Source organism: Leptonychotes weddellii, chromosome 13 (assembly GCF_054177405.1).
Source record: "Leptonychotes weddellii isolate Sample4059 chromosome 13, ASM5417740v2, whole genome shotgun sequence".
In the NCBI taxonomy this organism is placed as follows: domain Eukaryota; kingdom Metazoa; phylum Chordata; class Mammalia; order Carnivora; family Phocidae; genus Leptonychotes; species Leptonychotes weddellii.
Genome location: NC_138381.1, coordinates 67,547,984 through 67,571,525, shown reverse-complemented (window position 1 = coordinate 67,571,525; position 23,542 = coordinate 67,547,984). Strand labels below are relative to the sequence as shown.

The 23,542-nt window shown below is 58.5% G+C and overlaps 2 protein-coding genes across 8 annotated transcripts in view; one reads left to right on the top strand and one right to left on the bottom strand.

The window, feature by feature from the left end:
* The window catches only part of BICDL1 (BICD family like cargo adaptor 1), an 87,809-nt gene extending 81,720 nt beyond the window's left edge, over positions 1-6,089 (top strand). For 4 of the 5 annotated variants that reach the window (XM_081802093.1, XM_081802090.1, XM_081802092.1 and 1 more), the window contains 2 exons: positions 1,852-1,972; positions 4,580-6,089. In XM_081802093.1, coding sequence (XP_081658219.1) covers positions 1,852-1,972; positions 4,580-4,741 — 283 coding nt within the window. In that variant the 3' untranslated portion in view covers positions 4,742-6,089. Of the gene's footprint in view, positions 1-1,851; positions 1,973-2,741; positions 2,851-4,579 lie in introns of those variants that run through there. The other variant, XM_081802091.1, reaches the window with a different exon arrangement.
* A 631-nt stretch (positions 6,090-6,720) lies between these two features.
* On the bottom strand, positions 6,721-23,306 carry RAB35 (RAB35, member RAS oncogene family). Of its 3 annotated transcripts, XR_014139773.1 has the most exons (8): positions 23,042-23,235; positions 19,867-19,971; positions 17,637-17,687; positions 15,030-15,153; positions 10,480-10,604; positions 10,261-10,385; positions 7,241-8,991; positions 6,721-7,157 (listed from the first exon to the last, which is right to left on the bottom strand). XR_014139773.1 is itself a non-coding variant. In XM_081802098.1 (7 exons), the coding sequence occupies exons 1-7, from the start codon at positions 23,091-23,093 to the stop codon at positions 8,863-8,865; spliced, it is 711 nt and encodes a 236-aa protein (XP_081658224.1). In that variant the 5' UTR covers positions 23,094-23,233; the 3' UTR covers positions 6,721-8,862. The 3 variants fall into 3 exon arrangements, 2 of the variants coding, with proteins under 2 accessions (XP_081658224.1, XP_081658223.1); XM_081802098.1 differs by having other exon boundaries at positions 6,721-8,991; positions 23,042-23,233; XM_081802097.1 differs by lacking the exon at positions 19,867-19,971 and having other exon boundaries at positions 6,721-8,991; positions 23,042-23,306.
* Between the last annotated feature and the right edge of the window lie 236 nt (positions 23,307-23,542).

Sequence of the window (23,542 nt, the reverse complement as noted above, 5' to 3'; positions counted from 1 at the left end):
TGGTTTCATTTAAATAAGGAATTCTTCCGGCCCTTTGAGATACTGCTTTTTAAAATTCTGATTAATGTATCGATCAGCAGCCTCTGCGGCTTAGCTCTCCTGGTCTGGGGTTTCTCCTGAATGAAAAGCACCAAGATTCTCTAGTGAGCAAACGTTCTCTGGGGTGCAGTCCGAGGCTGGAATGCGGAGGTCGGCAAGTCGGACCCCGCTTCGGGGGTTTCCGGGAAGGAAGGGGACCCCCTGTGAGCCCGGCGACCCAGCTGCTGCCGGACCTCTGCCCAGAGGCCTTGGTCAGCCCATTCCGGGGTCTCCGGGCTTCTCGTGGCGCCACCTGCCGGGAGATGCCCAGAAGCTCGGGAGGCTGCCAGGGGTTTGCGCCGCTGTTCCGGGACCGCAGGGGGGGGGGGGGGGGCCCGGCGGGGCGTCCATGGCAACCGGGGCCGCGCGAGGATTTCCGCCGTTCACCGCCAGCCAATAGCAGTGGGCGTGACAGGGAGCCTGAGGCATCTGAGACGCCGGCGCTCATTGGACGGCCTCTGCTCCCGTCCCCTCAACCGCAGTGCGGCGGGCGGACCCGGGTGATGCAAGCTGTCCGGACGGCTTCTCTGGGAAAGGCGGGCGGGGCGCCGTTCTGCGGCCCTGAGGTGTCAGGGGAGGTGACTCGTGGATCGGACTTGAGGCCGGAGAGGAAGTGCCGGTCGCGGCGGTGGCCCCGAGAGCTTTACCCCAACTGCCCCGCCTCTCCGCCGCACTTGGCTTGCTGCAGCCGGCGTCCCTGAGGCCTCTCCAGCCGGGTCCTCCATGCGTCCTTGGGACGTGCACATGGTCGCTGGCCCGGTGCGTGAGGCAGTTTTGCTTTGCTGTTTCAAATGCAAAAGGCAGTTGATGACAGGGGCTAAGTAATGCCCATTTTGGCAGCTGGGCAACCAGTGCGTCCTTGGCAGATAGACTCTGACACTTCGTATTCCCACTCCCCCACCTCTGAGAAAAAATTAATTTTCTTTTGCATTGAACAACTATGATTTAGAAATGTTGGAAAAGGCAAACAGTAATATATGAAACATATTAAAATGTGAAAATACAAAATGCAGAAGTATGTGGGAGCCCATCACTGATCATCCAGAGATAGCCAAGTAGACATTGTTGTGTATGACCTTTAACCACACGGACAGTTTTTTCTTCGACAAAGCTAGGATCATACCAGCCCTTGCCTTGTGGTGCTTTTTTCCACTCAGCAATACATCGGATTTCCCCATTGTCGGTGAATAATGAATACTCAGCATCGTGGTTGCTACTGGCGACTGTGTCCGTCGCATAATTTACCACCAGTGCCCTAACTGCTGGTGACTAGGATTAGTTAGGCTGTGATCATCACCACTGTGTGACTACTTTTGCACACCTGTGTGCCTTTAGGACCGATCCCTTAAGTGGGGGGAGGTTGCTAGTGAAAAGGAGGGGCTGAGAGAACAAGGTCCTTACCTCCCATGGGGACTGGCCTTTTGGGGGGAAGGTTTAGCAGCTCCTTAGTGCCCTGTGAGGCCTTTGATGTCCTCTGGGCTCCAGTCCTCCTTTATCCTCCTCCCTGAGCCCCCTCTTCATATGTGAGATGGGGAGGACAGATAGTCCCTTCACCCACACCTTGTTACAACAGTTGAGAAAATGGATGTGAACCGATGCTGGGAACTTTCCAGCCCTCTGCAAGGAACATCCTAGTTACTGTCACGGTTCCTATTTGTTGTGAGTTTGGTCAGAGCCTGTTTCCTCATCCTGTGGACTCCAGGTGCCCCAGGTAAAGAATCAGATGCGTCTGGTACAAGGCGTCCATGCTCACCATGTCTTGTCTGTTTTTAGGAAGAATGCTGTGGAGTTGGAACTCGCCAAGTGCAAGATGGACATGATGTCTCTGAACAGCCAGTTGCTGGATGCCATTCAGCAGAAACTGAACCTCTCGCAGCAGCTTGAGGCTTGGCAGGTAAGGAGAGCCCTGAGACCCAGGGTGAGGGAAGACGAGGCTCTGGGAGGAGTGGCTGAACCCAGGCAGAGCATAAGGAGAATTTGTCACTAGAGGGTCCCATGCACATGGGTGAGCAGTAACCTGCCTTCACCTGGTGCGATTCAGAGCCTGTGCTTCCCCAGTCCCCACGGAAGAAGGCCTGAGGATGCTGTCGAGAGTGGTGAACCCCAGGCTGTGCCATTTAGGGCTGGTCATCTCTGCTCTGTTTAAATTAGCTGGAAAGAAACAGCTGTTAACACAAAGGGCCCCGGAAGCCCTACATGGCGGGTCGAGAATTCACAGCCCGATGGATGTAGTTCCCCAGTCCTGGGGCCACCAGCAGCTGCTGCTCTTCCCTTTCTCGAAGGCCAGCTTCCTTTTTCCAAAGAGCACTACCTTGGGGGAAAATGAGTCAGTGTGTTCTCTCTAGGACCACCATTTTCAGAGTGCAGTCAGCCTGCTCTGTCCCAGCTCCAGCTTGGCTTCCCCTGGCCCAGGGTTGTACTTGCTTTTTGTTAAGGACAATTTCAGGATATGGGTGTAGCCTTTCGTGTCTCTCCCCACGAAAACCGAAGCCGACAGGTGAAGAGCGCCCCCCGCTGGCGGGCAGGTTAGCGGTGACCATCCCTCCAAGGGCCCAGCCGGCCCGCTCCCCGAGATGGTCCCTGGCTCCCGGGCTCTGGCCCCACCACCAGCTGGCCGGTCCCTGGCTCACCGCCCGTTCTTCTCTCTTCTCTCCCGGCTACAGTTTGCTTCCTCAGGGCTTTTTACTATCTGGCTCCTTTGGTTTCTGATCTAGTGGCCTTTCTCAGTTCCCGTATCAACAGCTTTAGTTGTACACCCCTCCTGCCTTTGAGGTGAGATCGAACCCCCGTTCCACCCACCGTGTCCCCCCGCTGCCATCGCCGTCCTGCCCCCGCCTTCCCGTGGCCCGCCGTGTTGTGTGTGCCCGCATCCGGTGTCATCTCTGCAGCGTGTGTCGTGCCATCCCCCGCAGCACGCCTCCCGCCACCGCCATGGCCCGTCTCGGACCGCCTCGGCCCTGGTTCTTCGGTGCTCCCTCCGCATCACTGGGCTCTTGTGCCCACAGAAGTACGGGCAGGTGTGGAATTCTAAGCGGTTCACACCTGCGTGCGTATGAAGTGCTCAAGCGATCTGTGTCGTGGGCTTTGCTCTGATGAATTTTAAGGTAGAGAAGAGGCAGTTGGCGGTGTGCCCGAAAAAGCCCTGGCGCTTTGGAAGGGTTTCTTTCGGAAGAGCCCTGTAACATTCCTAGTGCTGCAGGTAACAGGTTTTATGGAGCAGGTCCTAAGCGCATGGCGCTGTGCCCAGGATTTGGCACTGGGACCTTGGAGGTAGGGAGCGTGTCCCCTATTTCTGTGAGGGGGAAGAGAGGCGCTGGAAGGAAGCGGGGTGTGAGGAAAGAGAGGAGGAAGGCGGGAGAGCAGGACGTGAGCAAGGGAGGGAGCGGGAGGTCCACACCCCCTGCTCGCTACCTGCTGCAGACTACTGAAAGTCCCTTGGTTTCACACTAAAACCTACAGTGGCAGGAGCGTGGGTGTGAGCACAGGAGGGGATGGAGGGGGCAGCGGGGCGCCAGCCCCACTTCCTGCCCTTGTCAAGTGAGCGGCTGCCCGAGCGCAGCCCTCGCTGTCCCGCGCTCAAGCAGGACACAATCAGCCGACTCGCCCCAGGGGTTAAGCCAGGGTTTGGTGTCTTGACCAGGGCACCCCAGAGCCCACTGGGCTTAGGGGTGAAGGCATCAGGCAGATGCTTGTTATGTTCCTGCTGATGTTAACCAGACAGGGCTGGTTCTATAGCCAAAGCAGTAGCTTCCGTACTTTGTTAGCGGCAGATGCCTTTGCCGAGTGGGATCTTGTGCAGAGTCGGGATCTAACCACCAGAATGGAGAGAGGGCGGAGCTGCTGTGTCCAGAAGCCCCCCTGGGGGGTACAGCTGCTGTGCCGTGAGGCAGTCGGGGTGCGGGGGGCATTCTCTGGGCAACTTTACCAAATTGGGGAAAGGTGCTACCCCCGCGAGGAAGCCAGGGATGTGGGCCTGAGCAGGAGCAAGGCGGGCCCTGAAGACAGCGGTGCCCGCGGCCTGTGCGCCAGCGGAGGGTGCCGTGTGTGCTTGCCCGTGTCCTGGCCGTGCGGGGCTGCCGTGGCCCCTGGGCACTCGCGGTGCAGGCTGCTAGGAACTTGAAGGGGGCTGACCCTTTGGAGCAGAGAGCCGGCAAGCAGAGGTCGCCCTAGGGCCCGGGGAGGGGTGCCAAGGGAAAGGGAGGCAGGGCAGAGAAGGCCGGCCACCGGCGAGGCCCGGGTGGAGACAGGCTTGCCCGTCTCTGGGCTTGTAGGGCCTCAGCGGGGGCGGGGTCAGCCAAGGAGCCGTTGGTGGCGAGGAGGAGGCCGGAGGCGGCGGTGTCGGCGGCTGCTGTGTGTCTACACTTGCTGCTTCCGCGGTCGGCCTGCCCCGGCTGCAGCCGTTCAGTCATCTCATCCCATCCTCACCCCGCGTCCTGCGGACACATCTGCCCCCGGGCCCCGGTCAGCAGCCCGCTCAGCCCCTCCGCTCTGCCCTCCGCAGGATGACATGCACAGGGTCATTGACCGGCAGCTGATGGACACGCACCTGAAGGAACGGAGCCGGCCTGCTGCCGCCCTGTCCAGGGCCCCCGGCGCGGGGCGTGCGGACGAGCCCGGCCCCGCCGAAGGCAAGCGGCTCTTCTCATTCTTCAGGAAAATTTAGGTCGGGAGGAGTCAGGCCAGCAAGGATGGGTGGACTAGAGGTGACTGAAACGGGGTGCGTGCGAGGGCCCAGCACACCATGCTTGCACACGAGGGCTCCCCTGGGCCAGCTCCGCGGCCGCACTGCCCACCCACACTGGGGCCGAGTCGTCCAGAAGGGCCCACGCGGCCTGTGACGGCGGCCCTCCCCTCAACAGAGGGACAGGTAGGAGCCCTGTCCCCACTACCAGGCCGCGCCTGGCCTGGGCTTCCCCCGGATCCACTGTTGAGCAGGGCTCAGGCTGCCTCCAGAGCGGCCCCTCGGGCTCTGCGGTGCAGACGCGGGGGGGTCACAGCCCGCCCTGCCCACCCCTCGGTGGCTCCCGCGCCCCACCCCAGGCACTGCTGCCCTCCTGTTTGGGAATACGGGGAACAGAAGGAATGGAGGCCACCTCCGCAGGCCTCCGGAGGCTGTCGCGGCCCCCAGCGGGCCTAAGCTGCAGTGGGGGGGCGGGGGGGCGGCCTAGTCCTCCGGGACAGCAGGCCTCACCCCCAGTCTTTGGCCCACGGAGGAAGGGGAGGCGGCTCCTCCCCCACGTGCATGCACCTCTGCCGGGAGCACTCTGCGGCAGGGGCGCAGCCTGCGGGGCCTGACGGGCTGCGGCTGTTCTCTTGCATTCGGCCACGATGGGCTTTACCCAAGCTTGGCTGTCACCATCCCAAGGTCAGGAGGAAGAAGGGCCCTGCCACCCCCCACCCCCCCATCCCCCACCCCCCGCCGCCACTGTTCTCCCTCCCCGGCCTCCAGGCCCGCCGGTGTTTTCCTGGGCCCTCTGCAGGCATTAGCCAGCCAGTCCTTTCCCCTTCATGGGGCCAGAGCTGGGAGGGGGTCTGCTCCTCTGCCCACAGCCCCCTGCTCCCCTCACACATACAAGTTCTCGGCTCCGCCAAGTGAGTCCAGGCCACAGAATGGCCCCAGAGGGGTCTGCGGTCAGCCATGTCCACCTCGAGGGCAGCACTGGCACCACAGGGCGGATGCCACCAGATACTGCTGCCCAGGCCTGCAGAAGGGTGAATCCTGCAACCTGCTGCTTCTGCTCCCTCCTTGGCGGCACCCCCCACCCCGCCCCCGCTGAGCCCCTCACTCAGAGGCACCCCGGGCTGAGCCCACCCGCAAGCTGCTTTACAAAGGATCATCTCCCTCCCTCACACGGGAAAGCACAGCAGGGATGAGCGGAAAGAATGTACCTATAGATATGTACATACCACAGTGCTGTAATTTTGTATGTAGCAATCATGTAAATACATGTATGGATTTTATAATATACATATTATATATAAATCTATAAAGGCATATTTTTAGAAAAACAGCGCACCACTGCTTCTTTTGAAAATAGTCTGAGAATAAAATGAATTTCTACAGAGCTTCCTGCCTCAATCACTGGGGACCCGAGGGCTTGTCTGCTCAGAATGCAGCTTCCACTTCAGAGCCACCAGCCGCCCGCTCTGAAAGGGCAGCGGGAGGGAGTCCTTCACGCCTCTGGGAGGTCACCTTCTCTCTCGGTCCCCGGTGAGTGGATTCAGCCAGGAAGGGGGGGGCACCTCCTCCGGAGGGTGCAGCATCCTGTCCAGGACAGCGCTCCGGGGCCTGCCTCCACACCCGCCCTGCTTCCCGAGCCTCGGCAGGCCGTATGCAGGAACTCGGAGCCAGAGAGCAATCACTGCATCCTTCCGGCCGCGCGGAGAATAAACACGGCGCTTCCCCTGCCATCTTACCACGCGCGCCCCCGACCTCTGCGCTGAAGCGGGCGGGGGGAAGCTCAACCTGGACCAGCCTTTTGTGGAGAAAACAAACTTCGCTCCTGAAAGCGTCCCTGGGCCTCAACAAGCCCCTGTGCTGGACTCAGACCAGGACAAACAAGAGCTGGATGCCGTGGGTGGCAAGAAGGCAGGCCCACCCTGAGCACAGCTGGAGGAGAGCAAACAGACCCTGGAAGAAAATTTGGCAGCTTGAACCTTTATTTTTAGTATTTTTTTAAAAAGCATAATTAGAAACTTTCAATACAGAAATAATCCTAGCAAACCATTTAAAAGTTTTGTTGTTCAACAGGAATTTCACATCAGGTCCACCAGGACGTCAGTCCAGCCCTGTGAGCCCCCCACCCCCACCCCCCATTCATGCGTGTAACACTCAGTGGGACAGGCACACTGTCGTCACCAAAATCACCCCACCACCTGGGTCTGGACGTCCAGTTGCCAGAGCCATAGTGTCTTCTAGCCCAGGCTGGAAACTTCCAGGGCCCCTTCCCCTGGTTGCTTGAATTTGCAAGCACTGCCACACTGACGTCACGTGAATGCTCAGGGTCGAGAACGCTGCCCGCCCAGGAGTCTCGAGCTCTCTGCGTCCTGCACAGGACCTCTGGTCACCCAGCACAGCCCTGAGGACGGAGACCACACTTTTGCTCCTGGCCCCGCGGCCACCCTCCGCAGCCCCGCTTCCCCAGGCCCCGAGCTCCCCCACCTCGTCAGGGAGTTCCAGTGAAGGCCTGCTCCCAGAGAACCGCAGGCTTTTGGCAGTCTGCGGAAGTGGAGAGACAGGTCAGTATTGACTGAAAACCCATCAACAGTGTTAACATGGAAAATCTGCAGTGTGATCTGTGGTGTGATTGTCCAATCAGGGCTTTGCCTGGAATTCGCCTAGGAAAGGAAATCTAACAAAACACATCATGGTGTTGAAATAAATTATTCCCAGGTGACGTGATCCTTTTAGGGGAAAGGTGAATGATGAAGTGTCCCGAGGGGGACAGTAATCAAGTGCAGATGACCCTGGCCTTTTCCTCCAGGGCACCACGGTCAAAGCTGGCTGGCTCCCAGCCCCGGGCTGCCATCCTTCCCAGCCGCTAACAAATCCTCCCGGTCCCGCCAGTGATCCGGGTCCACCTGCCGGCCACCTCTCAGGCGACGTCCCCACCGCCCAGCAGCGCCTGGCACCCACGCCTCACATCCACGGCTGCCTGGTGCCGCGACAGAGACCTGGGAGCTCCGTGGAAAGCCCTGGGCCGACACAGACGAGGGCGGGAGGCCCGTTCTCCTCTCCCACCAAGAAATGGCCAGGAAGGCGAGGCTGCTCTGCCAAGACCCAGCCCCACGATGACAGGAAGCCATTCAATTTTTCTAAAAACACTGGACCCAAAGCGGGGAGGCCACAACGTTTGCTGCTGTGCCAACCAGACCTCAGGAAGAGAAAGTGTGAGGAACTTAATTCATTTGATTTGGCTTCATTTTCTTTATGTGTTAAAATAACGCACCTCGGTGCCCCTGCAAGCCCCCTTCCTTGCACAAACACACCCCTACCTTTCTGTTGGAACTGAAACAGGTTGGTATAAGTTAAAAGCCACGGTTTCCCTGGGGTTGTAGTTCAGAGGCATCTAGAAGGCAGGACAAGAAATCTGGTGACCAAAAGGCTAGGCCTCTAATGGGAGCCCCCAAGCCTACCTCCAGGCCGGGTTTCCCCCAGCTGCCAGATGATGGTGGCGGCGGGGGTGGGGGGGGAGCTGGGCTGGGAAGAGACACGACACAGGCCCCCCGAAAGAGGGGGTGACCTGACGTGCCAGGGACAGAAGGCGACAGCCTGTAGGAGAGAACACGTTATGAGGAAGGCCTGCTCCACCAGCCCAGGTTGGCTAAAGGTGTGGCTAGAACTCGAGCCTGTCTCCTCAGGAAGCCACCGGCCGGAAGATGGGATGGGGAGGGGTGCGGACGGGAGGGTCTACTGCAGCGGGCTGGCGTGAAGGAGGCAAAAGCCAGAGCAGGACGAGGGTGACGAGGGTGACGCGGCTGGTTAAAGCAATACACGTATGTACACACTCTGGCTCCTCAGTCTGCTCGGCTGGCCGCGGCCTCGCCGGGCCCAGGTACCCGGGCCGGGGGCACCAGAAGGGAAGGGCAGGTCGTCCGACACCTTCTTGGCACTCACGGGGGGAGGGGAGGAAGTGCCGACGGCGCCTCCCGATACAAAAACGGGGAGAGAATTCTTTAAATAACGGCACGAAGCTGCGACTGTCCCCGAGGAGCCCCGCGGGCCGCGGGCGGGGAGCAGGCACAGCGCAGTCTCTGCGGGGGGCCGGGGGGGCCGGGGGGGGCCTAGCAGCAGCGCTTCTTCCGTTTACTGTTCTTCGTGAGCTTCACCACGTCATTCTGTTGCTGCTGCTGCTGCTTGGCTAGGTTGTCCTTCTTTGCTCGGAGGACAAGCTCTGTGATGCAGTTGAACATCTGTGAGGACGAAGGAGGCGGGGTGGGCCTCAGACCTGGTGCCCAGGCCCCGCTCCCCATCTGCTCTTCCTACCCTCAGGGCTTTCTGTACACATGGCCCCAGACCCTTTCCAAAAGGAGCTGGTAATTTCTAAAGGTCAAAAAGGAAAACATCAAAGCCCCATGAGCTGTGTCTTGGGGAAATCAATCTCAGGGATTTTCTAGCCTTTCTTTTAAAAAGAGAGAAAGAACCTCTCCAGCTGGAATCCGGACAAGACGAAGGCGCCCCAGCTCCAGTGACGGGCCAGAGGGACCCAGAGCCTGCCCACTCCAGGCCCCCAAGATGTCCCTGTGGTGCCAGGACCCAGCGGAACTCCACGTGCCAACCCACATCCTCTCCTCCACTCTGCCAGGAAAGGTATCAAGCACCTGACATAATTTGCTTCACTTACTCCTCACAAGCCAGGAGGCAGGAACCCTCACCCCACCCCGATCTACAGAAGGAACAGGTGCAACCTAGAGAGCTTAAGTCACCACCCAAGGTGGACAGAAAGGCCCGTCCTGTGATCCCAGGCTGACTCGGAGGCACCCGGGCTCCCTGCCACTGTGCATCGGGTGTCCAGGATGCAGTGGGGGATCCTGGCTTCCCTGGGTCTCTAGATTCCACACACTATGGGGCAGGACTCACCTAAAGCTATGAGCATGGCCTGCCTGGGCTTGTGGCAAAAGGTCCCACTTTTCTCCCACAGGCTCACAACTACCTCCCAGCAGGCCTAGCGGAAGGGAAGCTGCCCCCGGGCCAGAAGCTCAGCTGCTCTGTGGGGGACCTGTCTCCCCAGCAGCCTCTGGGGGACTCGCAGCAGGTGCCCACCCGAACTCTGGAGGCCACAGGGAGGCAACCAGGTGTCTGCAGGGAAGCCAAGGCCCCAAGGAAAGCCTTGAGAGCAGGAAGAGGTAATGGGTGGGGCCAGGGAGGGCAGTGAGGCTGACGACTGAGCGGGAACCCCGCGTGGCTGGGCTCAGGGTGACTCGGCCTCTTACAAGTTGAGTGATAGTCCTCAACTTGGAACCTCAGGTCAGAGGACTGTTGAGATATGAGCTAACACCTACAAAAGGCCCAGCACGATGCCTGGCACCCAGTAGGCCCCGAGGAACGGCAGTTACTAGGAGGTTTTCTGTCTGCCACCTGGGTACTCTGGGCAGGTTAGACGTGCAGAGAAGAGGACTGTGGCGGTGGGACAGAGTTGGGCCCCACTCCCTCCCCTGCCCCCACTCGGGCCCAGGCCTCACCTCTTCCACATTGACATTCTCCTTGGCGCTGGTCTCAAACAACTGGATCCCCATCTGCCCTGCGAATTTGTAGGCATCTTCTGTTTCCACCACCTTCCGCTCAGGGTCGTCATTCTTATTCCCCACTTCAAGGCAAAGCAAAGTCAGCCCAGCCCTGCAGGAGCACCCCCCCAGCCACCCCCCAGGCCACTGTCCCCACCCCGGTGGGTCCAGCCTCACCTAATATTCGGCACACATCATCACAGTTTTGGTTGATTTCATGAAGCCACCGCTTAACATTGACAAAGGACTCCGCACTGGTGACGTCATAAACCACGATGACCCCGTGGGTCCCCCGGTAATACCTGTAGGGTCAGGATCTGTGTCAGAGCTTCAGCCTAGACAAGAGTGGCCCCTTCACTAAGACCGAGCCTGCCCGTGTCCAGACAGCGGCCAGGAGATGGGGATGGGGCACATGCTCTCCTGCAAGACGCCCAGCATCTCCTCTCCGTGTGACCCCGGCTGGACATCCGGGAACCATGCGCCAGCCGGGATGCTCAGCAGCACTGTTGCTCACGCTTGTCCCCAAGGCACCAGTGAAGAGGGAGCAGCCCTGAGGCAGCCGGTCAAGTTGTTCGAGTCTGCCACTAGCCTGAACCTTCTTTGAAGTTCTTGTTTTAGGTTTAAAATGCAAGTAATTCTTGTATTCGATGCCCTATTATCACTGTCCTTGTTTTAACATTCAAAGACCTTCTCTCTTCAAATCTCTTAGTAAAATGCCATTCCAAGAAGACACGCCGTTTGGGAAGCCCTGCCAACGTCTCATTCACCCCGCTGGGGGCAGGTGGGCACCTCCCTTCCGCCGCTCTGGGCCCGTCTGTGCTGGCGGCAGAGAGCGCGTGGAGACGGTGTGGGCACCCGGGCACAGCGGGAAGGAGGTGTCCCAGAGGTGCCACCATCCAAACGTGCAGACCCTATGGCCTGACATCAGCCAGAAGCTCTGGAAGGCAGGAGGATGGAGGACAGGGACCGCACACACCACCACCCCCCGCTGGCTTATCACAGCCTGAGCACTCGGTCCTCACGCCTGGCGCCAGAGCCTTAGGGGGATGGGGACGTTCTCACGACCGGCTCAGCGGCGCTCTGGCCAACTCTTCACTTGCTCGGCCCAGCTGCAGGACAAAGGCTACCCTGGCGCCATCGCTGAAAGGATGTGGGACCCCGGGACAGTTACGGCAGGCACCTCGGCGCACCTCCGTCCTCAACTGTGAGCTCGTACCTGCTCTTGGGACGGCTGCGAGGAATAAAGGAGAGAACTTAGGTTTCCACAAGGGCCAGTCAGTAGCCAGCAGTCAAGGAATGGGGGCTCCTCACCATTATTAATATTCCTTCAGTGACAAGCTGGGGCCCCTGACCCAGGTGGAAGAAAACCGAGGGACAGTGTGCAAGGCAGCGGGTGACCCGCTCTCCCGAGCTGGCTACCAGGGCCGCGAGCAGAAGCAGTCTGTGCGGTGCCCCCGGGTCCAGCCCAGCTGGTCTCCCCCACCCCGTCTCTGCCCCCCTCGGAAGCCTGCTGGGGACTCCCGGGGGCTTCGTTCTGCCACAGCTTTGCCTTCCAGGGACGCGGTGTCCCTGCCCTGGGAAGGCCGAACCGTGAAGCCGAGCAGGCGCCGGGCCCTCAGGACCAGTCTCGGTCGTGCCCCAGCAGCTGCTGCTGGGAGCGCCAGGTCCTCACCCAGCTGGGCAGGAGTGCGCGCCAGGGCCAGGGCGACAGACGACTGTCCCCGGCCAGCAAAGGCAGTGCGAGCGAGGAACACATGTCCAAGCTCTCCTGCGTTCAAGACTACTGAAATGCCAAGAAATGCCGAAAGGGCGAGAACTAGTCTGAGGACGAGATCGGGGCTCAGAGCTCTGAGGAGGGGGCACCAGTGCTTCTGGACCTCCTGTCACCACCACCACCAGTAATGACACCCGCTCAGCCCTGCTCAGCTCTGGGCCTGGCACGGCGCCCAACACTTCATATCCACTGCCCTATTAATCTTTGCAGCGACCCGGTATGACAGACACGAGTGCCACCATTTTACCAGGGAGGCCACGAGGCCACGAGGCCACGGGGAATGACCTGCTGAAGTCAGAGCGTCTGGGTCGGACTCCCGGGCCAGGGCCAGGGATCAAAGGGGCTTCCCTTCCTCACCACCCAGCAGCTCGTTACTCACTCCTCCCCGACCTGCACCCCAGCCGCGCCTCCCAGGGTCAGCAAACCCCGGCCTCAGAGACAGAAGAAACAGGGTGACCACAGGGCTCCTCGTCAGGCTAACAGGACGCGTTTTAGTTTCTCTTTTAATGCCCTGAATCAGGAAAGGCCTACGGCTACAGCCTGCCCGCCCCAATCCCCGGAACACTCCTGAACTCTCCCGAGGCTCCCTTCTTCTCCAACCACCCTGGCAGGACGTGGAGTCTTTCCGTCCCCCCAGCCCACCCCCACCCGGCATGGCGTGCGCGGGGGACCGCACCACGGAGCTGCCTCAGCTTCCCCAGCACAGGTAAGATGGCCAGCAGGGGCTGAGCCTGGGGTCCCCGGCCACCGCTGTGCAGCACTGCCCCCTTCTCGAGCAGCCCAGAACCACCACATGTTGCCCTCCGGTAGCTGAGCTACTCCAGTGTCCCCACCAGAACGAAGGAGGCGGTTCACCCTCTTCCACCCTGACCTGAAAGGAGCTGACCTCGAGGTGGCCACGACTCCTCTGCACCCCAGCCCACTGCCCTGCCCAAAGCCCTTCTCACGGCCACGAGCCCAGTGTTCTCGGCCACCCTCAATTCCCTGAGCGGTTTTAACCCACAGGAGACACCGGAGCATCTCCTCAGCTCCAGGCCCTCAGGTGGGGCCAGCAAAGAGCAGGGCCGTGGACTGAGCCGGAAGGCAAGAGCTTTGGCATCAAACGGGCCTCAATTCAACTCCTAACTAACCAAACTAAGTCACTTTACCCTCTCTGGGCCTCAATTTTCTCATCCATAAAATGGAAATAATCACAGGACTCTTTATTTGGGATTAAGTGAAACAAATACAGTAAAATCCTTAGCAACGGTGCCAGCTCAGAGTAAGGACATCTGGGGTCAATGCCCTGACCTCCTGACCTGGACAAGCAGTGTTGTTCAGGTCTGGATGCTTGGGCTGCCCGTGCCATCCATCCTACCCCAAGGAGCCTCTGACCCAGCCGCCCTCCTTAAGGCCTTGCTGGCAACTGCTAAGACACAAGGGGACTCAGGCAGCTCAACAGCAAGTAGTCAGAGAGAGCTGCAGCGGGTGGCGCCCAGGCCTCGTGACAGAAGCCCCTCCTGCTCAGGGGCTGCTCGGGCTCCAGCCCCTCGAACCAGGGCAGCCCACCCACTGGCCTAGCCCCTCTGCCTGCCTGGCCAGCACCCCCGAGAGTCCCCCCATGACACTCCCAGCCACCACCGTGGGCACTTTTCACCCCTCAGCGTCCCACCGCTCCCAAGACCCTGAGGAGCCTCCAGATGAGTGGGCAGCCTGGGGTCTGTCCCATTTCCATGCCGAAGGGAAGAAAGGGATCTCTGGCCAGAAAAACTCACACACTTTCCCAAGAGCCCCCAGGCACACAGGAACTTCTGGGGGAGGCAACGGAGAGGCCTACCAAAGCAGCAACTACTGCAGGCCAGACACCGGCTCCTCCTCCGCACACGTCACGGTGTGGAGCTCAGGCTCGGCCACCCACTGGGAGCAGGACCGCTCAGAAGTTCCCTCATCTGGAACGTACCGACTGCAGTGAGCGCAACCAGATCATCCAGGGGAAGCCCAAGCACAGAGCACCTGGCACAGGGGACTCAGCATTAAAGCCAATCCTAAGGAGAAACCCTCTGGGAAACTGAAGCCCAGAGAGTTTAGGCAGCTTGCCCAAGGTCACAGAGTAGAACAGAAATATAAATTCCGAACTATCTGTCTTTAAAGCCCTGCTCCTTCCTGGAAGCTTTTCTACTAACAGCTCAAGAACCAAGAGCCCCTGGGGCACCTGGGTGGCTCAGCCGTTAAGCGTCTGCCTTCGGCTCAGGTCATGATCCCAGGGTCCTGGGATCGAGCCCCACATCGGGCTCCCTGCTCGGCGGGAAGCCTGCTTCTCCCTCTCCCACTCCCCCTGCTTGTGTTCCCTCTCTCTCTCTGTCTCTCTCTGTCAAATAAATAAATAAAATCTTGAAAAAAAAAAAAAGAACCAAGAGCCCCTCCACAGGTCCACAGGACTCCTGCCGTCCGGGGCCCCGGCTGGGTCCCCCTCTGTACAGCGAAGAACCACAAAGGTGCTGCAGCTACAAAGGAGGGCGGCCCACTGGGTGAACCCGGCTCCCGGTAAACGGCTTTGGGGAGGCAGAGGAGAGGCCTCCTGAGGGCCTCCTGCGTACCCATGCTCCTTCCGGGCCTCTCAAAAGAGGGAAGCCTCCTCCCAAGTTGGGGTTGGTGACGGGAGCATGCATGGCCAGCCGAATAAGAGCCACTCACTCACCGAGTGACCACCTAGGGAGCCACACCCCTGTTCTCCCATTTTACATCCCGAGGAACTGAAGGCCAGAGGGCGAGCTGGCTGACTCGTACTGTCCTGACAGCCCCCAGAGCCAGGGCCCCCAGCCAGCGGCGCCCGTGGGCAAGTAGCCCACCTCGTCACCTCCTCCTCCACCAGCAAGGAGCCCACCCCATGACATCTCTGTGACTTGGGACACCCGATGCTAATCCAAATGCAGGTGGCGAGGGGGGAGAACGGGAGGAGGCCAGCCTGACTCACGTGGAGGTGATGGTGCGGAAGCGCTCCTGCCCGGCCGTGTCCCAGATCTGCAGCTTCACTTTCTCCCCGTTGATCTCCACGGTCCGAATCTTGAAATCCACTCCGATCGTAGTGATGTAGCTGCCTGCACACACACGCACGTTAGCCAGGCCCGCGGGGCGCCCCCGTCAGGCCGTGTCCTCGCCCGCACAGGGGACCCCAGCCTCCACAATCCCTCCCCACTGGCTCTTTGTGCCCAGCAAGTTCGAGGTCCCGGGGACACAGCCCTGAACAAGAAAGATAAGGTCCTCACCCCGATGGAGCCCTCAGTGGTGGAAAGCAAGAGACAGGACACAATGAAACAGTGACAGAGACCACAATTTCAGGAGTGAGGAGCACCACAGAGGAAATTAAACCAGGATGAGACCAGGGAGGGGCCAGGCTCCTTGCATTAGAAGGGCCGGCCTGAGCGTGCCGGGGGACCCAGGACACACTCTGGGGTTTTTTTCCTGTGCTATTCCCAACACTGTAAATGACCCACAACATTAACTTCCTAACACAAGTCATGACCTGCATTTTGGAAAACACTGCTCCAGGCAGAGCAGACAGTAGCAAAAATAGCAATGGGGGAGGGGGGGTCACGTGAGGTCGGGCATGCAGTGGGAGGCAGGTAGGGGGACCGGAGGCCAGGTCTCAGGGCCTTTGTGCCATTTCCACGAGCTGGGACTTTCTCTGGTGTGTGGCAGGGCGGCACTGAAGGGTCTGAATCAGAGCCTGAGCCGCACTGTAAGCAGTTCATTCAGGCATCTGTGTGAAAGATGGAGTTGAAGAGAAAATCTAGCCAATGCCCTAGTCCCGCCCAGGCTGACAAACAGCACATGTTCATGCTCTGTTTAGGGCTGACTGTGTAACGCGGTGCTGCAGACAAGACCCACATACACCCAACTATATGGTGCATATAGGAGGGGTCAAAGTTCAGGGTGGGGCAGAGATCAAGGACGACTTTGGGGAGGAAGTCACACTTGGGCCTTGCTCAAAGAACAGGCACCATTTCCAAGGCGAGAGAAGGTGGGAGGCAGAGCGACCAGTGTCTCGCAGGTGGAGCCCCGGGATGCTGCTCAACATCCTTACACGCAGAGCAGCCCCCTCCCCTCCCCGGGAAGCACAGGGCCCCAGTGTTGATGGTGCCAAGCTGGAGAAACCCCGGTATAAACTCTGCTCACATGAGAAGGCCGCTGATGTTTGCCACCCCAGGAAAGAGCCGGCCAGAGACCCCGTATGGGCAAGATGAACTTGGCCGTCGTGTATGGGACAGGCAGAAGCTCTCAACTAAGATGCTGGGGGTAGAAACGGAAAGGAGACACTGCCCGGGAGACCCTGGGCGGAGAGCAAGAGGGACACAAGGAAGAGCAGTGCTCCTGAGCCTGGGAAGCTGCCGGTAGGTACCATCCCTGAATGGAACAGAACAGCAACAACGCCCGGCTGCTCCTTCTGGAGGGATTCCTTAGTCCAGGCACTAGGACTCGGGGCATCTCGGGTAATCCTCGCAATCACCCTATGCGGGAGGAACGCCGAGTGGTCCCATTTCACAGATGGGCTGAGACTTAAGTGGTGCCCAAGGGCACACACGGGGCAGACCACTCTTCCCGACATCACACCAGCAGGGGTGCCGCAGGGCTACTGTCGGGCGAAACCCAATTCTCTACCAAGAGGGAAGTGTTCACCACGTAATCACTTCCTAATTGTAGCTTGCTGCTCAACCACAGCACACGAATTCCGATGACAGAGTCACGTTCAGTCCTTGATCAGAGAGGCCAAGCCAACCAGAAGCCTCTGCAATGAACCTGACATATTCAACGAAAACATGTCCAACTTCACCAGCTATCAGGAAAATACACATTTAAGTGATGGCACTTTCTGCCTATTAGCTTAGCAAAAATGAAGACTAAGATGCAGCACTAATCAGGGTTGACAAGGGGCACTTTTGACCCCTTTAGTGGGAGTGTCACTTAGCACAGCTTCTTTGAAAGGCAAGATGGCAGTTTCAAAAGCCCATACCCTGACCTAGTAACTCCACTTCTATACAAGGATAAACATACGATGCATCCGAAGTAATGCATCACTTAAAATAGAAGCATCCAGAAAGCACGCACATATCAAGAGCACTGCTAATGAATGATGTAGATCCATGCACAGCTCAGGAAAATCCACAGCCATTCAGAAGAACCAGGGGTCTGCTAGAGATGGGCAAGGATGGTCCTTGATATTCCGAGGGGAAGGCCAGTTGCCAAACCATCACATGTAAAGTTGAAAAACGTCAGGAAGACACACACCATGCTGAACAGAGGCTCCCAGGGCAACAGAGTAGGGGCAGGTGAAGGGACAGCTTTTATTCTTCACCTCGTTGAGTCTGCCTGTTTGACATTTTATACAAGCATGTACTAACTTGTAATACTTAACTTTTTTTTTTCCTCCCTTAAATGCTGGGGCACAAAAAGTCTCCGGGTAGAAAAGGGATGGGCTTACAAAAGGACTTTCTGAACCAGACAGACCTTAGGCAAAGGCCTGGCCAGGTAAAGGGATCTCAAACCCAGAATATTCCAGCAGCATCCCAGGGGGCACACTCACCTGAGAAAGTGTTGTCGGCAAAACGTAACAGTAAACTGCTCTTGCCCACACCTGCAGGAGAGAAAGCAGGAGATGAGAGGGCGCATGGGTCCCTCCCTCTAACCCAGTCCTTCAGGGAGATGGCATTCAAATGCTAACTCTTAAGAAGCTCAGCAGACCCATCTCCCACCTCAGTGCTGCTTTTTATCTCCCTGACTGGCCGGCCACACACCAAGAACATCTCTCCCACTCAATGTCTGACCTTTTCCTCTGTCCTGGTGTGAGAGAAGCTGCCCCAAGTCCCGTGGGGAGAGATGAGAAAGGGGCTTATGCCCAGGCCCTGTGCTGATGAGACCAGAGGAAGATACCAGACAAGAGAAATAAAGCAGGCGGAAGGTCAGCCAAATGATCTGGGCCCCAAAGTGTGTCTGAAACACACGGTCCCTAGAAAAGTATACACCGTGTGTGGAGCTTCAGTTTGTGCACAGCATGAGATGAGGAATTGTGAACCCGGAAGGGACCCTTGAGATCATCAAGGCCATTTTACAGGTGAGAAAACTGAGGCCCAGACAACACAAACCAACTGCCAACCATCCTCCCCCTGCTGATGTCACTGCCGGCTGGATCGGTGAGGAGGGGGAGTCTGCCTTACACCTGTCAGCCCAAGAGCTCACACATGCTCAGACCATTTGACTTAGCACGGCAGCCCCTAACATACTTGTCCCAAGAACAAGCAGAACCCCATAAGCCTGGCTTCCCTTTACCTCAAAAGGAGCAGCTCTAGCCTGTGCACCTGCCCTGTCTCCCCCACCCCATCCCCTACCCCTGCCAAGCCTAAGGCCGACTGGGTGAACCAACCCCAGAAGGAAAGAATCGGCACACACAGAGTTGAGTGTGTGAAGGGCACTTGGATGCCCCTGTCATTCCAGCTATGTCTCTCAAGAGGAGGCACCTGAGGCTGCGGGAAGCTAAGCAGCTGGCCTTCGGGGCCTCCACAGGGAAGCGCGGGGCTGAGATGGGAATCCGGGGCTGTCTGCTCCGGGGCTCTAGTGCTCTCTCCAACACATACCGCCAGGGCAGTCTTCCTGCATCTGGCTCAGAAAGTGGAACAAAAAGACCCCAAAGGGGCCTCTGCATCTGACTCCTGTTAGATTTGCAGCAGCCTACTAGACGGGAGATTTCCACTAGGGTCTCAAGTGCCCCCAAGCTAAGTGCAAATGTGTGGGGAGGGGCCCACCGGCGTCCAGCAGAGCCTAAGAGGGCGCTGCCTCCGCCCCCCTCCCATGCAGTTTCTAGAAACCTAAGCAACCCCAGACAACCTCTCTGGCCAGTCCTCTCTGATGCTCTCTTCTGGGGACTCCTCCAATGAATGAGTGGTCCGGAGATACCCAGAACTTGTTTCATGGAGTGAACCTGGGGCTTCCCTTCCCAAAGACAGGGGCGCGGCTCTGAGCAGACGGGTGCTGCGCCCACGGTACCTGCTCCTCAGCCCCCCGTGCCCGCAGGACTCTTGCTTAGAGCCACTTCCTCATCGCCACTTCTGCGAGGCTTCCTGCTGAGCCCAAGGAGAGCCCAAGCCCTGGGCTGGGTCCCCACGGTGCTCTGCCTGGCGCCGACCCTCCATCAGGCCTGCTGGCTCCTTGGCTTCCTCCTGGAGCCTTCTGGGCCTGCTTACTCAGCTAAAAGCTGTGTCTGGGCCACTAGCTGTGAGTTCCTCTAGGAAGGAGATCTTGCCTCCCTTGCCCTGGATATTTACAGCGCTGGAAGCTGGGCCCAGCACTTAGTCGACACCAACAAAGCATGGCTTAATGAATTTAGGCCCAAACAAACGCCAATCGCACTGACAGCTATACCATCGAATGCCTGACCGCAGCATCCACAGAAGCCAAAGCAGTGGTTTTCAAACTTTCAGGGGGGCAGCAGAATCCTTCTTTAAAATTAAATTTTATCTGGATCCCATATATCTAAAACAGGTTGGGGGGGGGCCTGGGTGGCTCAGTCAGTTAAGCATCTGACTCTTGGTTCCAGCTCAGGTGAGATCGTGACCCCTCGTCGGGCTCTGCGCTGGGCGTGCAGCCTGCTTAGGATTCTCTCCCCCTCTCTGCCTCGGCCCCTCCCTCCCCACCGACTGCTCTCTCTCTCAAAAAAAATTAAAAAATACAAGAGGTAAGGGGGAGTTGCTCTCTCTGCAAGAAGCAAGGAAGCAGCAGTGTGCCCTCCGGCTTGGCCTCTCCGAGTCCCCTGCACTCACCCCGCTGCTCTGCAGAGCCGCTGAAAACCGCCTGCAGAACGACCACTACCGTCACCACGTAACTGCTGCTCTGGGCCTGACACCGAGCTCCGGCACTGCTCTTCCCTTTGAACGGAAGAGAAACCGCCCTGAGAAATGACCTCTCCTAAATATCCCTGGAAGAGGCCTCCTCGGGAAAACATGCTGCTTCCATTCATCCCACAGCACTGGCGTAAGGGAGGAAGTGATAGGTACCAATCTACCTTCGCCACGGCTGAAGTCAAGGGCTTCCCAAGGGCCGCACCCGGCACGAAACCCAACCAGTCCTGCCCCATCACCTCCTACCCTGCGAAGACCACAGGCAGCCAGGAGACCGATTTATTCGGCAAACACCGCACGTGCCCCTCAGCCCTCACCGCTCTCCCCTGCTCCCTGCCTCTTGGCCTACACAGATGCTCTGGTCCTCAAAAAGCCCCACAGAAGTCCCCACCCTCAGCCCTGCTCCTCCCTTGGGCTTACAGTTAGTTCCCTCACTCGTCTGGGCTTCAGTTCTGGACTGCTGAAGACCCTTAGACCTTTGAGTAAAGCGTTCGCAGTTTTAATCTTGGCTCAGTCACCCACTCACTGTACGACCTCAGGCAAGTCACTTCCTCTCTCTGAGCCTCAGCTCACTCGTCTGTAAAGTAAAAGGCTTTAACTGGTTCTCTGATGGCCACTCCAGCCTCCAGGTTCTAAGAATGAGGATGGCTGGCCCCACAGTTCAGATGAAATGCTGTGACACTTCTGAGCCGATCAGAAGAACGTAAGAGAAAGTGTAGAACCTGAGCCATAAAGAAGAGCTGCAAAGCTGAGGGAATGTATCCCAGAAGCGTATACGATGTGGCAGAGTGGGAAGAACTCTACATTTATAAAGAAAGAAGCGAACATTCATTGAGGGCCCGCCAGGCCTGACACCAGCTGCTCACGCATAGCACCGACGTGCATTAACTCCTGGCTTTGCCTGTGAGGAGCTGTGTGACTTCGGGCAAGTCAGTCAGCGCCTCTGAGCCTTAGTTTCCTTATGTGGCAAGTCACACAGGCAGCAGGTGAGAACCAGATGAAAGCGTCTGTGAAATCATTTGAAAAACCCTAAGAAAGCCTCCCCATAAGGTGCCGGTCCCGGGCGGTGCCTGACGTTCTCCCTCAGTTGCCACGCTCAGTCTGAACTTCCATCTCCCAGGCTCAGAAGGGTCCAGCTTTGACTCCTGTACCTGATGTAGTTCTACAAGCTCAGACTGAACTAGGAGCCAGCCACATAACTTAGCGAGTCTTCTCCCACACCTGACTTCTGGGTGAAAAATCAATACACCAAGCAAAATGTACTGTGAGAAAGGGGGCCAGAACCATCCCCTGGGTTTTACAGAGAAAAGCCATCAAGCTGCATCTTCTTACAGAATTTATGCTTTTCATTTTTGGGTATCAACACACAAGCCCTAGAGGGATAAGGACCCCTGACCGTGGTGGGCTTACTTTAACTCCAAAAGGAGAGAAATTACTCTGGTGTCAGCCCCTGAGAACGAAGGCCGGGGCTGAAATCAAATCCTGTAAAGGTGGAAAGCCTCAGGACCCTAGGGAATAACCAGAGTCCATCTCCAAGGGTGAGTCTACACAGCTCATCTGGTTTTCTCTCATTCAAACCACAACGAATCCATCCTCCACCCATCTAACTCCTTCCTTGACCACAGCTACTCTGCATCTCCCTTCTTGGCCCTTAACTTTTCCCCTTACCTCTCCCTTCCACCAGTAACAACAGAAACCTCAGCCATCCTTCACCAGATCCAGACCACCAACCACACCCCAATCTCACTTCACAGCGAGATCAAAACCCACTCACTTCCATGGCCAGCTATGGCCCAGTGTCACCCAACACTCTTCCGTCAATGTCCTACAACCCCTTTGATTTGCTCCCCTTTCCTTAACAACCCATGGGCTCTACCACCAACCTGGCCGCTGCCTTTAGTCATATGACGGCCTTGCCCACACTCAACTCAGGTCTGGTCTATAAACCTGGCATGCTCCCAAGCCTCCTTCCCCATCATATAATCCCAGCACCTCAGCTATGCTCCCATAAACCCCCCAGGGCCTGCCTCCCTGACCTCTTGGTCACCCCATAAACCTGCTTACCTGCCACACTACAACACCTCTAAAACCCTCCACCCTTTCCCAGAAACCAACCTGTCTTTTCTAGGAACTTAACATTGATTCATTCATTCAACAAATGTGTTTTAGGCCCCTACTGGTTGCAAGGCACTGCACCAGGCCCTGGAGAAGATGCCGTGCAGGGAGCTAGGAGCTCTCCAAGAGTGTAGACGTGGTCAGAGCCCTTTTGCAATATTGGCTGACCCAACTCCAGTACCCATCTAGTATACAGTATGTAGCAGCAAACACGTACTGAGCACTCTCTCCGTGCAGGCACTGTTCACAACACTATGTGTGCATTATCTCACTGAATACTCACTCAGCCCTGCGAGGCAGATTCTACTATCAGCTCCATTTTACAGATGGGGAAACGGAACCATACAGATAATAATTCAGCAGGAATGTGCCAGGCCTTGTGCGAGACCATCCCATGCAGGTTCTGGGATTATGCCCAGTTTACAGAGGAAGAAACTGAGGCTTACAAAGGGCACTAACAATCACATCAATAGCTAGCATCTACCCAGGGCTGACTTTACGCCAGGCTCTGCGCTAAGCACTTTCCCAGCTTTATCTCATCAAACAGTCAACCACCCAGCGAGGCAAGTCCCCACTTCACAGATGAGGGAACTGAGGCTCACAAAGGCGAAACAACTTGCCCAAGGTCACAGAGTGAGGAAGCTGGTAGTCCCAGAACTCGAACCCGGGTCTCTCCAACTCCATGCATCGCGCGACTTGACCAAGGTCACACGTGAGGCAGGGGCAGGCGCGGCGAGAGAACCGGGAGCCCCAGCCCCGACCCCCGCGCGCCCCGCGCGCCCATCCCCTCCGCTCCGAAGCCGGGTGCCCCAACCTCACCTCGAGGCCGCCCGCAGCCCCTCGGCGCGCCCCTAGGGCCGACGGCCGCCGGGCAGCCCCGCCCCGCGCGGGCCGGCACCTCCCCGCCCGCCTGCCCGCCCCGAGGCCCCCGCGGGCCGCGCCCGGCAGGGCCCACGCCGCCTCCGGCCGCCGCGGCCCTCACCGCTGTCGCCGATGATGAGCAGCTTGAAGAGGTGGTCGTAGTCCCGGGCCATGGCGGGCGGGGGAGGCGCGCGCGGGCGGGCGGGGTCGGTGCTGGCCTCGCGATCCGCAGCTCCCTCCGGGCTGCTTCGGCAGCGGCGGATCCACTTCCCGAACAAACAGCCGGAACTGACAGAAACACCTCCCTCCTCTCCCCCTCCTCCTCCTCCTCCTCCTCCTCCTCTTCAGCAGCCGCCGCCGCTGCCGCCACCTCCCTCCTTCCCGCCCCGCCCCGCCAGTGCGCAGGCGCAGCGTTTGACACCGCCTTTGCGCAGCCGCAGCCGCGGCCAACCGCGCCCTCTCCGCGCTCGCGCACCGCGCAGGCGCCCTGGCGGAGGCCCGCGGGCGCGGCCTTGCCTTCCCTGCGTCTCGTCGGCGAACGTCGCCGCAGTCGCGCGCGGCCCTGGGGGTTCGGAGAACCGGGGTGCTGTGGAGCCTTGAAGGACGCCGAGAGCGCCGGAGA